This window comes from Podarcis filfolensis (assembly GCF_964270895.1).
Source record: "Podarcis filfolensis genome assembly, chromosome: 10".
In the NCBI taxonomy this organism is placed as follows: domain Eukaryota; kingdom Metazoa; phylum Chordata; class Lepidosauria; order Squamata; family Lacertidae; genus Podarcis; species Podarcis filfolensis.
In genome coordinates, this window is record NC_139612.1 from 8,627,598 (window position 1) to 8,641,135 (window position 13,538).

A 13,538-nucleotide genomic window follows, 5' to 3' on the forward strand; every position below is an offset into this window, starting at 1 on the left:
TGAGGCCTTTTGAGCCTCTGCCTCCAGACCACCGTCCTCCTGCTCCACACCTTTTGTGAGAACTGCAGCCCTTAAGGGGCCAACTCTCAATCCTGCAGACAGACACTTCTGTCCGTCCTAATCTTCTGCCTTGTGTGTGTTAGATAAATTCAGCTCTGGTCCTCCAAGCTGATACGGCTCATCTTGGCTTGAGCCCAGCAGAGTATATACCCAGAGTCCGCAACAGAAGGATGAGGCAGGTATGGCTACATTGCTAAGCTTTATTTCTAAGCTATGCAGAGAGCATACAAATATACATCTTGTCTCTGTGAGAAGCAGAGAGCAAATCCAACAAAGAAATGACAGAACAAGGAAAACAGGAAACCAGTAAAGGTCACATCCCGTCTCCCTTTCCTGTGGGAATCCAACAGTATCTGGACTGTGGAATGAAAACATAGTCCTGTGACTACCAGCAGCTGCTCAGTGAGGGAAACAGAAACCAACAGTGTGATCCCTGCTCTAGTGCAATGGTGAGGTATGTGGGTTGACTTCTTACACCCAGGGAAAGGTGCCTATGTGGGTCCCAGTTCTACCTCTATACCCCCTGGTGTTGTGAGATCTGGGCCAGGATGGAGGTTCCTGTACATGAATCTTAGATTTAGTGGACCTGATCACCAGCACCAGGCTCAGTGTCACAAACCTTAGCCAGATGCAGCCTCTTAGTTAGGGTCTTGCTCACTGTAGAACTCTGGGGTCACTAATTTGGCCCAGTGGGTGACATTTGATGATTGATAGTGACAATGTGAATCAGTTAATATTGAGAGACGTCTTTGGATTTGCTGAATCGGTGAGCTCAAACATCTAACTGGGGTCTCACAGCTAACCTTGTTGATCTGCATATCTGCCTCTCTCTATATCAACAGGTCAACAACATCTTGAGTTGGTGGGGGGCAGGAAAATAATGACCCTTTACAAATATTGGTGAAAGGAACAAAAAATGTGTGCCCATTATACAAGTGCAAAGTTCCATTTTGCAGCCTTATATCCAGTACCATGAAGTACCCTGCTCAGTTATATATGCAATATGCCATTTTGATTGCTTCCAGGTCATCTGTTTATTGAGCATATACCATGTATATCAAAACATGTTAAACTTGCTCATTCTGCCTTGGACTTCTGCCCTCAAGGCACCGCTGCTTAACAGGTAGTTCTACCAGGGCCGGCCCACCTATGAGACAAGTGGGACAACTGCTTCTGGCAGCACGATCCACAGGAGCAGCAGCATGCAGATAATAGAATCCTAGAATTGCAAGGGACCCAGAGGGTCATCTAGTTCAACACCCTTCAGCGTAGATCTTCATTTTCCCCTTGTTGTTCCTGTTGTAGATCTTCACTCACCCCTTCTTCCTTGTTGGGGAAGGGGCACCATTCTGTGGTTCACCTGAGATGCCAAAATGTCTGGCTCTGAGTTCTATGTCTGGCCCAGTCGTTTCTGAGGGGGAGATGAAATGTGCTTGTGGGATTAGAGGTGTGCGCACACCTTGTTAAATATACAAATTATGTTCCAAAAGCTTTCAGGACAGGTTTCTCCCACCTCCCCTTTTAGAAAGAAGTACTGTTTCTGGGCAAGGTACGCGGGTGGTGCTGTGGTCTAAAGCACAGAGCCTAGGACTTGCCGATCAGAAGGTGGCGGTTCGAATCCCTGCGATGGGGTGAGCTCCTGTTGTTTGGTCCCAGCTCCTGCCAACCTAGCAATTTGAAAGCATGTCAAGTGCAAGTAGATAAATATGTACCACTCCAGCGGGAAGGTAAACAGCATTTCCGTGCACTCTTCTGGTTTCACCAGAAGCGGCTTAATCATGCTGGCTACGTGACCCGGAAGCTGTCTGCGGACAAACGCCGGCTCCATTGGAATATAGAGCGAGATGAGCGCACAACCCCAGAGTCGTCCGTGACTGGACCTAATGGCCAGGGGTACCTTTACCATTACCTTTACTGTTTCTGGGAGACAGGGTGTGGGCGGGTGTGGAGGACTCCCTGGTCCTGAATGGAGTACCATAACTGTGCCCTGAAGAACCAGGTGCACAGACTGGGAGTCATTTTGGACTCACAGCTGTCCATGGAGGCACAGGCCAATTCCGTGTTCAGGGCGGCTGTCTACCAGTTCCATCTGGTATGCAGGCTAAGACCCTACCTGCCCGCGGACTGTCTTGCCAGATTGGTGCATGTTCTGGTTATCTCCTGCTTGGACTACTGCAATGCGCTTTCCATGAGGTTACCTTTGAAGGAGACGCAGAAACTGCAACTAATCCAAAATGCAGCAGCCAGACTGGCGACCGGAAGCAGCCGCAGGGACCATATGACACCGGTCCTGAAATATTCACATTGGCTCCCAGTACATTTCCAAGCACAATTCAAAGTGTTGGTCGGTTGGTGCTGACCTTGAAAGCCCTAAAGTGCCTCGACCCAGTATACAGTGGTACCTCTGGTTACGTACTTAATTCGTTCCGGAGGTCCGTTCTTAACCTGAAACTGTTCTTAACCGGAGGTACCACTTTAGCTAATGGGGCCTCCCGCTGCCGCGCGATTTCTGTTCTCATCCTGAAGCAAAGTTCTTAACCTAGGGTAATATTTCTGGGTTAGCGGAGTCTGTAACCTGAAGCGTATGTAACCTGAAGCGTACGTAACCCGAGGTACCACTGCACCTGAAGGAGTGTCTCCACCACCTTTGTTCTGCTTGAACATGAGGTCCAGCTCCGAGGGCCTTCTGGAAGTTCCCTCACTGCGAGAAGTGAGGTTACGGGGGACCAGGCAGAGGCAGTGGCGTAGCGTGGGTTGTCGGCACCCGGGGCAAGGCAAGTAATTTGCGCCCCCTAACCCGTGGATTTGCGCCCCCTAACCCGTGGATTTGCGCCCCCTAACCCTAACCCCCAGATGTTGCGCCCGGTGCGGCCGGCCCCCCCTGCACCCCCCAAGCTACGCCACTGGGCAGAGGGCCTTCTCGGTAGTGGCACCCGCCCTGTGGAACGCCCTCCCACCAGGTGTCAAGGAAATAAAGACCCACACAACCTTTGGCAACCCTGTACAGTATAGGAAAGTTTTTTAATGTTTGACATTTTATTATGTTTTCATATGGGATACAAATAATAAAGTTGTTATTCTTAGAAAATGTAGTGTCCGGCGACAGTGACGAATCGAAGGACGACAGGGACGGAGGAAACGCTTCAGCTGAGGGGAAAGCAACGCGCGCTCTTCGCTCCGCGCTCGGAAAGAGCCTGCCAGCCGCGTCCGGAGCGCGCGCGCGAGCGGCAAGAGCGGGCAGGCAAGTGCGCGGCTCCGCCTGGGAGCCCTCGGCCGAGATGGGCCTGCGAGCTGCTGAGGCGAGCGGGGAGGGCGGGCTTGGTTACGCATTGCGGCTGCAGAAAACCTGAAGCTGCCGCCGCCTGGGCACAGCCAGAGAGACAGACAGACAGACGGCCAAGCTGCGCGCCTGGTGCAGAGGGAGGCGACTGCTGGTCGGGGAGGCGGGCTGAGAAGGGGCAGCGGCCCGGAGCCAGGAGGGAGGGCAGGAGGGCTGGCTAAAGCCAGCGCCGCTCCGCCTCGAGGGGCCGGGAGCGCAACGAGCCGCGGTGGGCGGAGTGTCAACCCTCTCCGCCGCCGCTGCTTGGCTGTTACCTATTCATTCAGCCAGTCACCTAAAATGGCTGGAGAGACGAGGAGGTGGAGGAGGCGCCGGAGGTGAGGCGCGCAGCTCCCTCGGGCCGCCTCCCCGCGGAACAGCGGCTCCCGCCTCCGCCGCTCGTCCCTTCTCACCTTTGGTTTCCGTGCGCAATTCGAATTAAATGACACGCTCTTTCTCCCGAGCCCGCCGCGCCTCCCAGCTCTGAGCCATGTCGGCCGGCCAAGACGAGAGCTCCGTCCGGGTTGCTGTCAGGTAAGGCGTCGTGGGGTTGCTTCTTGTTCGACGACACCCCCCCTCCCTCCCTTTCTCTCTCCCTCCTTTCTTTGTTACCTGCTATGTCTTGTGGGGGGAATAGAGCTGGAGAGATTTGGCTGGGAGAGAGGGGGACTCTGGGACTGACTCCGGGACGCAGGCCTGAGGAGGTCCGAGCGGGGGACATGTTGCTTGCAGCCCCCCTCCCGTCGCTCCCTCCTCGCATTTGGAGCGGGGCTGGCAGGTAGCTGAGGCGGCAGCAGGGAGCCGCCGCCTCGCCAACTAACGGCCTGCTGCGAGGGCCAGCAGTCCGACCGAGGCCGTTGGCCGCCAGGTGAATTCCAGGAAGGGCTTCGCCATAGGTGGATCTGGGAAACTGCTGCCCGATCGCCAAGTTAGCGAGGACGGACTGGGATGCTGGCGGGATCAGCCTTCCCTGCACGAGCTTCAGCTGCTGGCCTGACCCGAGAGCTGGGCTCTCTCTGCTTGCAGCTGTTGCACGGAGGAATTCGGTTTCCTTCGGATGCTGCATATTTAAATCTCTGGTGTTTAATGGTGTCCGAGAAACTGGTGCGTGTGGACGAGGGGAGGAAGGAGAATCCAGACTTTTAGGCCTGGTCTGTGGCAAGACTTAAAAAAAGGTGGTTGATGAATGTATTCCTGCCTGGGATTTGAAACACTCAGCGATTGCACGGGCAGTGTGTGTGCAGTGTTTGTTTGTTTTTTAAGCTGTCCCTTTTTTGGCTTGTGCTGAATTGCATTCCAGAGACTGCTGTGCTGGGTCTGTGGGGCTTTTGTTGCAGCCAGCCAGCCAGCCCAGGACTGTAACTGGATTGGCTAGTTGCAATTGTAAAGAAGTACCAGCCAGTGAATTCATGCGTGCTTTCTGCTCAGGGATGGAAAATTGCAACATCATCCTCCGGCACTAAAAAATTAATGAAGCCTTTACAATAGAACCTGCGTGTTGGCTAGGCTGCTGCGGAGAACTTGCCACATCCCCTCCCTCGGAAGTTATCAAATAAGTTTTTCCATGTTAGCAGTTTTCTCACTGGAAAGATGGGCAAATTTAATTATCTAGTAATACTCCCAAGGACATATATGTGAGTAGTGTGTCCAGTTTGATCAAGCAGCACTCTAAGAATGAATAAGGGGTTTGGGGTTAGTGCCCCATAGTGCCATAGTTACCTGAAGGAGGCAGGGATTTTGAAGTCTGGTAAGACTCTTACACCTTTGCCATCTGTGAGGGGCACCAGTATGCAAACCTTAACTTCACACAGGTACAAGAACTGAGAACTAGACGATCCAGGCTTAACACATCCAGTTCAAAGAGGTGTTTCAAAAATATCAAGCAGTTTATAAATGCCTGGAAATTAACCTTTCCAAGTATATGAAACTTCGGGGGGGGGGGGAATGAATTCTGAGCATTGTAATTGTGTTAGTCATTTACTTGGCTAAAACATGGCAGCAAATGTTTCTGCCTAAACTTGTATAGCCATCACCTTGTCCCACCAATACAAGGGTGATCCTGCAGTGTGAAACCCATTCAGATGCTGCCTCCTGAGTGCTTTCTGTTTCATAAAATTCTAACAGAAGTAACAACGCATTTACAAAATACACAGACCCCCACCTTTATCTGAGTTTCAAGTGTATGAATTAACAATATAGTTCAAAAAACAATGAGCTGTATAAAAGAACGAATGAAATCAATTGATCGCAATGATGTCTTTTAGCTGGAACATCATGCTGCAAGAAACATACTTAGCTTTCACTGTTCCGCCAGCACTTATCACTTATTTAGCATTCATGAGGCTAAACGACATCTTGATATTGAACATGCAGAGGTTTTGGTTACTGACGTTTGGTAATACTTGTATTGCAAGTGAGTTTGGCAGCTCTTCTCGTGCATGAAAAGGCAACGCCTAGTGAGCTGGAGGATGAAACTCAGTGAATACTGCAAGGATTCGTTTTCTTCAAAGTGATGTGGTGATGTCACATTAATGTTGTCACTGAATTCACGTGCATTTGCTTTAGGGCTCATGGTGGGTGTCACCGGCTCTGTAACTGGGCAATAGTCGTATCAAGGAAATGCCTCATATTGCTATAGGTTGATGGTTTTTGTACTTAAAATTGGTGAATTGCATTGTACTTACAGTAGCCCTACTTACTGTTGATAGATACAGTGGCGTAGCGTGGGGGGTGCAGGGGGGGCCGGCCGCACCGGGCGCAACATCTGGGGGTTAGGGTTAGGGGGCGCAAATCCACGGGTTAGGGGGCGCAAATTACTTGCCTTGCCCCGGGTGCTGACAACCCACCCTACGCCACTGGATAGATGACTACAGTAGGGGGGAGGGAATTAATTGGTCATAGGTGGAAATGATTACAGCCCAGTCTTTAATATTGATGTCAAAATGTTAATTATAACATCCTTCCAACTTCGGCACAGCATCACCAGCTGTGACATGGGATGCCCTTCTGTAACATTGGTATATCATATGTGTCAGGGGTTCAGGAGCAGAGGGAACGGATGGCGAGGAATCGGAAGGAGAGGTTAGCGATGATAGCCGTCCGAGATCTCTAAGTCTGTCCAGCGAATCGGAGGATTCACAGAAAGGGGCTCCCGTGGGCAGAGCTGGGGGGTTACCAAGAGGGGCACCCCAGGAAGAAGGGACCAGAGGGGATTCAGAGAGCAGCAGCTGGAAATCCGGACCAGCTACTCCACCAGAGAGCAGCAGGGGGGAGGAGTTCCAGGCACCAGCGACAGGCAGCTCTCCGGCAGCAGCCACGCCTGCGTCAGAGAGCGAGGAAACGGTAGAGAGGAGGGTCGGAGACAGCGCGCGCGCGCCAAGTTCAAATGTACCAGAGGGAGGCGCAATGAGCAGCCCGGAAAGGGAGCCAGGTCCTAAAGCCCGCCGAAGGGAGGGGGAGGAATCCGAAGGGTCCGCATCCGAGGCATCCAGGAAGGAAGGAACCCCGGGGGGTGGTAGGACCCAGAGGCGAAAGGAGAGACGCAAAAGGTGGAGCAAGGCTAGGGTCTTGAACTGGTGTACAGGAGGCGGAGATTCAGATACGACTTCGCCGATCTAGGGAATAGACGTAGAGACGCACGCTAAGATGTGGAAATGGAAACTATACTTCAATAAAGACTTTATTCCGTTCTACCGGCTAGCGTTGGTCCTTTGTGAGCCGGGACCTAGAGGCAGTCTCTGACAGTAAGTCCCATCACCCAGAAGTTTTCATCAGTTCTCTTTGACTCAAGCGGCGTGAGGGGAGCGAAGCAGGGAGGAAAGAGGACTGGTGCCTTTGGAGCTCACAAAAGTCAAGCGACATGTCTACTGAAGAGCAAATTGCTTCCCTGCGAGAAGCGGTAACGCAGCTCAGCGCAGAGATAATCGCCTCCAGGAAAAGAGAGGATGAAGCGGCTGCTGCATGCCGAGATCTCCAAGCCAGGTTGGAAGTGCTTACTAAGCAGGCACAAACGGGTTCCAGATCCGAGGGAATCGGGTTGGGAAGGACTGGAGGCAGCATTGTATCTCACTTTGATGGGAATTTGCAGCAGTACCCCAATTTCCGAGCAGACGTGCAGTTTGCGCTGAAACTGCTGGAGAAAGAGTTTAGAGATGAGCAAGAAAAAGTGGGGTTTATCTTGTCTCATTTGCATGGAGAGGCGAAAGCATGTCTGCGCAATCTGTGGAGAGATATGGACCCAGCGCTCCAGAGTTCAGCTGCATTCATTAAAGCGATGGATTCTTGCTTTCTATCGAAAATAGACATTGACATTGCCCGTAAGGACATATTTGAGCTGAGACAAGGGAAAGCCAGCGTGAGGCAGTATCACTCCCGCTTTTTTGCATTGGTCAATGCCTTGGGGTGGGACAAGGATTCCCCCCCCGTTAGAGATCTTTATTGGGAAGGATTGAACCCCCAAATCAAGGATGAGATAGCGCGGGGGGAGAGACCCAAAAGCACCCAGGAAGTGGTGGACAGATCGCTTGCAGTGGGGGTGAGGCTGGAGGACCGCCCTTGGGACAGAGGAGAAGGGCGTTGGGGACGCACACCACTGGGCACCTACGAATACAGAGTTATGCCCTTCGGATTACAAAATGGCTCTCACTGTTTTCAAGCCTTTATGCATCACGTGTTGGCGGGACTCCTTTACAAGAAATGCGTATGCTTCCTGGACGACATCCTGATATTTTCTGAGTCGCGAGAAGCGCACGAGAGGGATGTCAGGGAAGTTCTGCGGAGACTAAAGGAGCACAGGCTGTACGCCAAGCTGGAGAAGTGCCAGTTCGACGTGACGGAGGTGGATTTCCTGGGCTATAAACTGTCGGACAAGGGGCTCGCCATGGACAGCGCCAAGGTTCGCTCAGTATTGGACTGGAAAAGCCCGCGCAATAGGAAGGAAGTCCAGCGGTTTGTCGGCTTTGCCAACTTTTATCGCAAGTTCATCAAGGGGTTCGCTATGCAAACGGCGGCCATCACTGACACGCTCAGCTCCAAGAAGAAGAAGTTTATCTGGACGGAGGAAGCGGAGCAGTCCTTTCAGAAACTCAAGCGTCTCTTCGCTTCCGAGGAGCAGCTGCTGCATGTGAATCCCAGCAGACCGATGAGGGGTGAGACGGACGCCTCAGACAGAGCCGTGGGAGCTGTACTGTTGCAACAAGACCAGCAGGGGGACTGGAGGCCGTGCGCCTTCTACTCAAGGAAGCTCAGCAAGTCGGAGCAGAATTACACCATCTGGGACAGGGAGTTGCTAGCCATCCATGCAGCGTTCAAAGCGTGGCGGCACTTCCTTATCGGAGCCAGACACACAGTGCAGGTACGCACGGACCACAAGAATCTAGAGTACTGGCGCACGGCGAGGTTCCTGAATCAGAGGCACATTAGATGGGCAGAGTTCTTCGCGGACTTCGACTTCAAGATAGAGTACATCCCGGGTGACAACAACATCATGGCGGATGCCTTGTCCAGAAAGCCGCAATACCTCGAGGAGGAGGCACCGTCGGCAGCCAAGCACATTTTCGCACCGGAAGCGTGGGCTTGCGCCTCGGCGACCGTGGATCTGGACGCCGTACGTCGAGCGTTGCAGGAGGATCCCTTCGCGCTAGCCAAGATGGAGGAGGTGCACAAGGGCACGGTGAAGGACGACGAGTTCCAGATCAGAGACGGTTTGCTCATCCGCAAGGGAGCACTCTACGTGCCGGGGAATGACCTCCGCGCAAGGGTGCTGCAGCAGCTACACGACGCCCCCACTGCCGGGCACTTTGGCAGAGAAAAGACTGTAGAACTAGTGACCAGAGACTTTTGGTGGCCCAAGATGCGGGGGGAAGTAGCGGATTACGTCTCGAGATGCGACACCTGCCAAAGGGCCAAGTCAGTGCACAAACCGCCGGCGGGATTGCTGGAACCGTTGCAGACGCCGTCTGAGCCGTGGGAACGGGTGGCCCTGGACTTTGTCACGGATCTGCCCAGTTCGAGGGGAAAGACGGCAGTGCTTGTGGTGGTGGACATGTTTACCAAGATGGCACACTTCATTCCGTGTGCGAAGGTGGCCACGGCAGAACAGACCGCCAAACTGTTCATAGACCACGTGTTTAAGGTCCACGGTCTGCCACGATCTATTCTATCCGACCGGGGGCGGCAGTTCATCTCGAACTTCTGGCAAAAGTTGATGGGCATCCTGAACGTCAAGATCAATCTAGCGTCGGCGAGACACCCGCAGACCAACGGACAAGCGGAGAGGGTCAACGCCATCATGCAGCAGTACCTGAGATGCTACGCCAATCAGCAGCCTAACACGTGGGTGGACTACCTGCCCCTCGCAGAGTTCGCTTACAACAATACGAAGCACGTGTCGACGGGGGTGACGCCGTTCTTCGCCAACAATAGGAGGCATCCCAGAACCTTCCCAGGTTTAGAGAGAGTGGGGGAGGGGGAGCCGCAGGCAGCGGAAGAATTAGCGTCAGAGTTGCAGGAAGTCCACGAACAGCTTAGGAGGCAGTTGGAACTGGCAAAGCACGCATACAAACTGCAGGCTGACAGACACAGGAGAGTAGGGGAAGACATACAGGTGGGAGACTGGGTTTGGTTAGCAGCGCAAGCAGTGCCGACCAGATCGTTGGCCAAGAAGAAGCTAGGGCATAAGCAGCTAGGGCCTTACCAAGTCCAGGCACAGGTCAATCCAGTGGCCTTCCGGTTAGCGCTTCCGGAGGGTTCCAGAATGCATCCGGTCTTCCATAGATCGGTGCTCACGCCCTACAAAGCACCGCATAGATTTCACGAGCCAGGCACAGCACCAGATCCGCCCAGAGAAGGACCCAGGGAAAGGGGGTCGCCAAGAGGGGAGCGCATCAACGAAGCCACAGAGATTTTAGACTCGAGATGGGGGGAAGAGGGAGTAGAATACCTTCTTGCCAGAGAGGATACCCCGGCCAGCGCCAACAGTTGGGTGCCGGGCTATGCCTTGGACGAGCCTCTTCTCAAGGAAGAGTTCCATGCCATTTTCCCACACAGGCCCATGCCAGCCGAGTATTTCGATGACTGGCTCTTCACACCCACACTTTCAGGCAGCACGTTCCAGGGGTTCGACTCGGACGAGGAGACGGCACCACACATACGCTCTCCGGAAGGTTCACCCTCGGGTTCTGCCTCAGACCGCTCCTATTGGTGGGATAATCAACCAGAGGAGCAGTGGCGCAGGAAGTGGCTGGGGGGTCCCTGGCAGGCATCACCCTCAGAGGGGAACGGGGGAGAGATGGACATGGACGTGTTGGGGGAGGACGTGGGATTTGAACACGAAGGCAGGGAGATGGAAGCAGAGGAGATCGACGTCGACGAGCGCACGGAGGACGAGCCAGACCTGCCCGATGTAATGTACGACACGAGGGAAGAACTGTATCCGGCACTCACCCCTGCCACGACGGAGCACCCAGAACCCACACCGGAAGGAGGGGAGGGGGGAAGGGGGGGCTTCGAGGGGGGGATGGATGTCAGGGGTTCAGGAGCAGAGGGAACGGATGGCGAGGAATCGGAAGGAGAGGTTAGCGATGATAGCCGTCCGAGATCTCTAAGTCTGTCCAGCGAATCGGAGGATTCACAGAAAGGGGCTCCCGTGGGCAGAGCTGGGGGGTTACCAAGAGGGGCACCCCAGGAAGAAGGGACCAGAGGGGATTCAGAGAGCAGCAGCTGGAAATCCGGACCAGCTACTCCACCAGAGAGCAGCAGGGGGGAGGAGTTCCAGGCACCAGCGACAGGCAGCTCTCCGGCAGCAGCCACGCCTGCGTCAGAGAGCGAGGAAACGGTAGAGAGGAGGGTCGGAGACAGCGCGCGCGCGCCAAGTTCAAATGTACCAGAGGGAGGCGCAATGAGCAGCCCGGAAAGGGAGCCAGGTCCTAAAGCCCGCCGAAGGGAGGGGGAGGAATCCGAAGGGTCCGCATCCGAGGCATCCAGGAAGGAAGGAACCCCGGGGGGTGGTAGGACCCAGAGGCGAAAGGAGAGACGCAAAAGGTGGAGCAAGGCTAGGGTCTTGAACTGGTGTACAGGAGGCGGAGATTCAGATACGACTTCGCCGATCTAGGGAATAGACGTAGAGACGCACGCTAAGATGTGGAAATGGAAACTATACTTCAATAAAGACTTTATTCCGTTCTACCGGCTAGCGTTGGTCCTTTGTGAGCCGGGACCTAGAGGCAGTCTCTGACAATATGATTTGATCCAGCCACTAGGATACTACCTATGCTTTAACCCATGGGTAGGCAAACTAAGGCCCGTGGGCCGAATCCAGCCCGATCGCCTTCTCAATCTGGCCCACGGACGGTCTGGGAATCAGTGTGTTTTTACATGAGTAGAATGTGTCCTTTTATTTAAAATGCATCTCTGGGTTATTTGTGGGGCAAATTTTTTCAAAATATAGACCGGCTCCCCACAAGGTCTGAGGGACAGTGGACCGGCCCCCTGCTGAAAAAGTCTGCTGACCCCCGCCTCTTGTATCTGCATCCTTGGAATGCACTACTACAGTAGTTTTTTAAAATTATTATTTAAAATAGAATAGAAGGCAATACAAAGTCAATTAAAATTCAAGCATAAACAACACAAATAGGTTTAATTGGGTATTCTAGCAATCAAAACATTTTTCTAAAAAGAGAAGTTTTAGCTGCTCTCTTAAATTTAATAAGAATAGCAGCTAGCGATGTCTCCCTGTGAGTGGGGTGGAATATGGCCAGCTGTGTCTAAATTCTTGCAAATAGTGGAAATTATTATCAGCAGATTTTAACTTGTGAGTAGGAATGTCTTGGGAGAAGCTCTCCTTTCAGATAAGCTCGTTGTTGGGCAGGGATATCACAGAGAATCATAGAGCTGAGGGTCATCTGGTGCAACCCCCTGCAAATTGCAGGAATATGCAGCTGTCCCATACAGGTATTGAACTTGCAACCTTGGCATTGCCAGCACCATGCTCTAACCAACTGAGCTACCCAGCTATCAAACAAGGGGACACCCGGAGTTTGCACCAGTGTGTTGTGTGTATGAAGAGAACAATGTATGCATATAAAAAGTGAAACATCACACTGTAACCAGCTCTTTCCTACTTTGAGGTGATTGCTTGTGTTCTGGAGAAGCATGAAACTAGCTTGCCTCATCTCAAAGGGCTTTTGATTTGTATCTCTAACAGCAGCTCCTGATGCCACATAGCAAAACCGTTTTTGAATAATAGAATGAATATATATGGCATAAGAAGAGGCACTGCGATTCAGATCAAATATCACAGTTAGGCTCATGCAAGCTTAGAATCCTTTCCTTGGAAAAATAAACAAATTTTAATTGTGTGACAGGCCTGTTGTCTTATGCACTTAACTGTTGGAGAAATAAGACCAAAGCAGTATTCCAGCCTTCTCGATAGAAATTAACAAGATACGGCTTTAATGTGGCAACCGTGCTTGGTCCATGACATAGGATACTTTTAATGATATTTCTGCTGCTGCTGCTAGTATTGGAACAGTATATCTCAGATACAAGCCAAAGAGCTTCATTGGTTATGTCTGAAGTCTTGTATATTTCAATCAGGAACTTTAACTTGGGTTTGGAACAGCCCCTTCCCATGTTGTATTGCAACATGTTTTTGAAACCTGCAAGTTTCAAAAGTGTATTTCCACACATAGAAAGGTATCACAGGGTTTTGTTGTTGAATTGGGGCAGTGGTTAGATGAAAGAGATCCATTGAGTTGGCATTCCAGTATGAATATTTACATAGCAGACCTTTATGGGGCTATGCTACAAGAGGAAACAGTTCCTGAACTGCTGTGGATACACATGAAAGAGGCATTGATCACATAGTTCACTGGATTCCAAGAGGCCTTGAGATATAAAACTAGATATTTGAATAGCAAGGTACGCGGGTGGCGCTGAGGTCTAAACCACTGAGCCTCTTGGGCTTGCTGATCAGAAGGCTGGCGGTTCGAATCTCTGCAACAGGGTGAGCTCCCGTTGCTCTGTCCCAGCTCCTGCCAGCCTAGCAGTTCGAAAGCACACCAGTGCGAGTAGATGAATAGGTACAGCTGTGGCAGGAAGGTAAACAGCGTTTTTGCTCCCTCTGGCTTCTATCACGGTGTCCCGTTGCACCAGAAGTGGC

General features: G+C 52.3%; 1 protein-coding gene across 16 annotated transcripts in view; it reads left to right on the plus strand.

Moving 5' to 3' along the window:
* Positions 1-3,211: 3,211 nt before the first annotated feature.
* KIF21A (kinesin family member 21A) overlaps positions 3,212-13,538 on the plus strand; it is a 100,034-nt gene continuing 89,707 nt past the window's right edge. For 8 of the 16 annotated variants that reach the window (XM_083574911.1, XM_083574915.1, XM_083574904.1 and 5 more), the window contains exon 1: positions 3,212-3,913. In XM_083574911.1, the coding sequence (XP_083431037.1) occupies positions 3,870-3,913 (44 nt within the window). In that variant the 5' untranslated portion in view covers positions 3,212-3,869. The remainder of the gene's footprint in view (positions 3,914-13,538) is intronic. The other 8 variants (XM_083574902.1, XM_083574912.1, XM_083574917.1 and 5 more) reach the window with 1 other exon arrangement.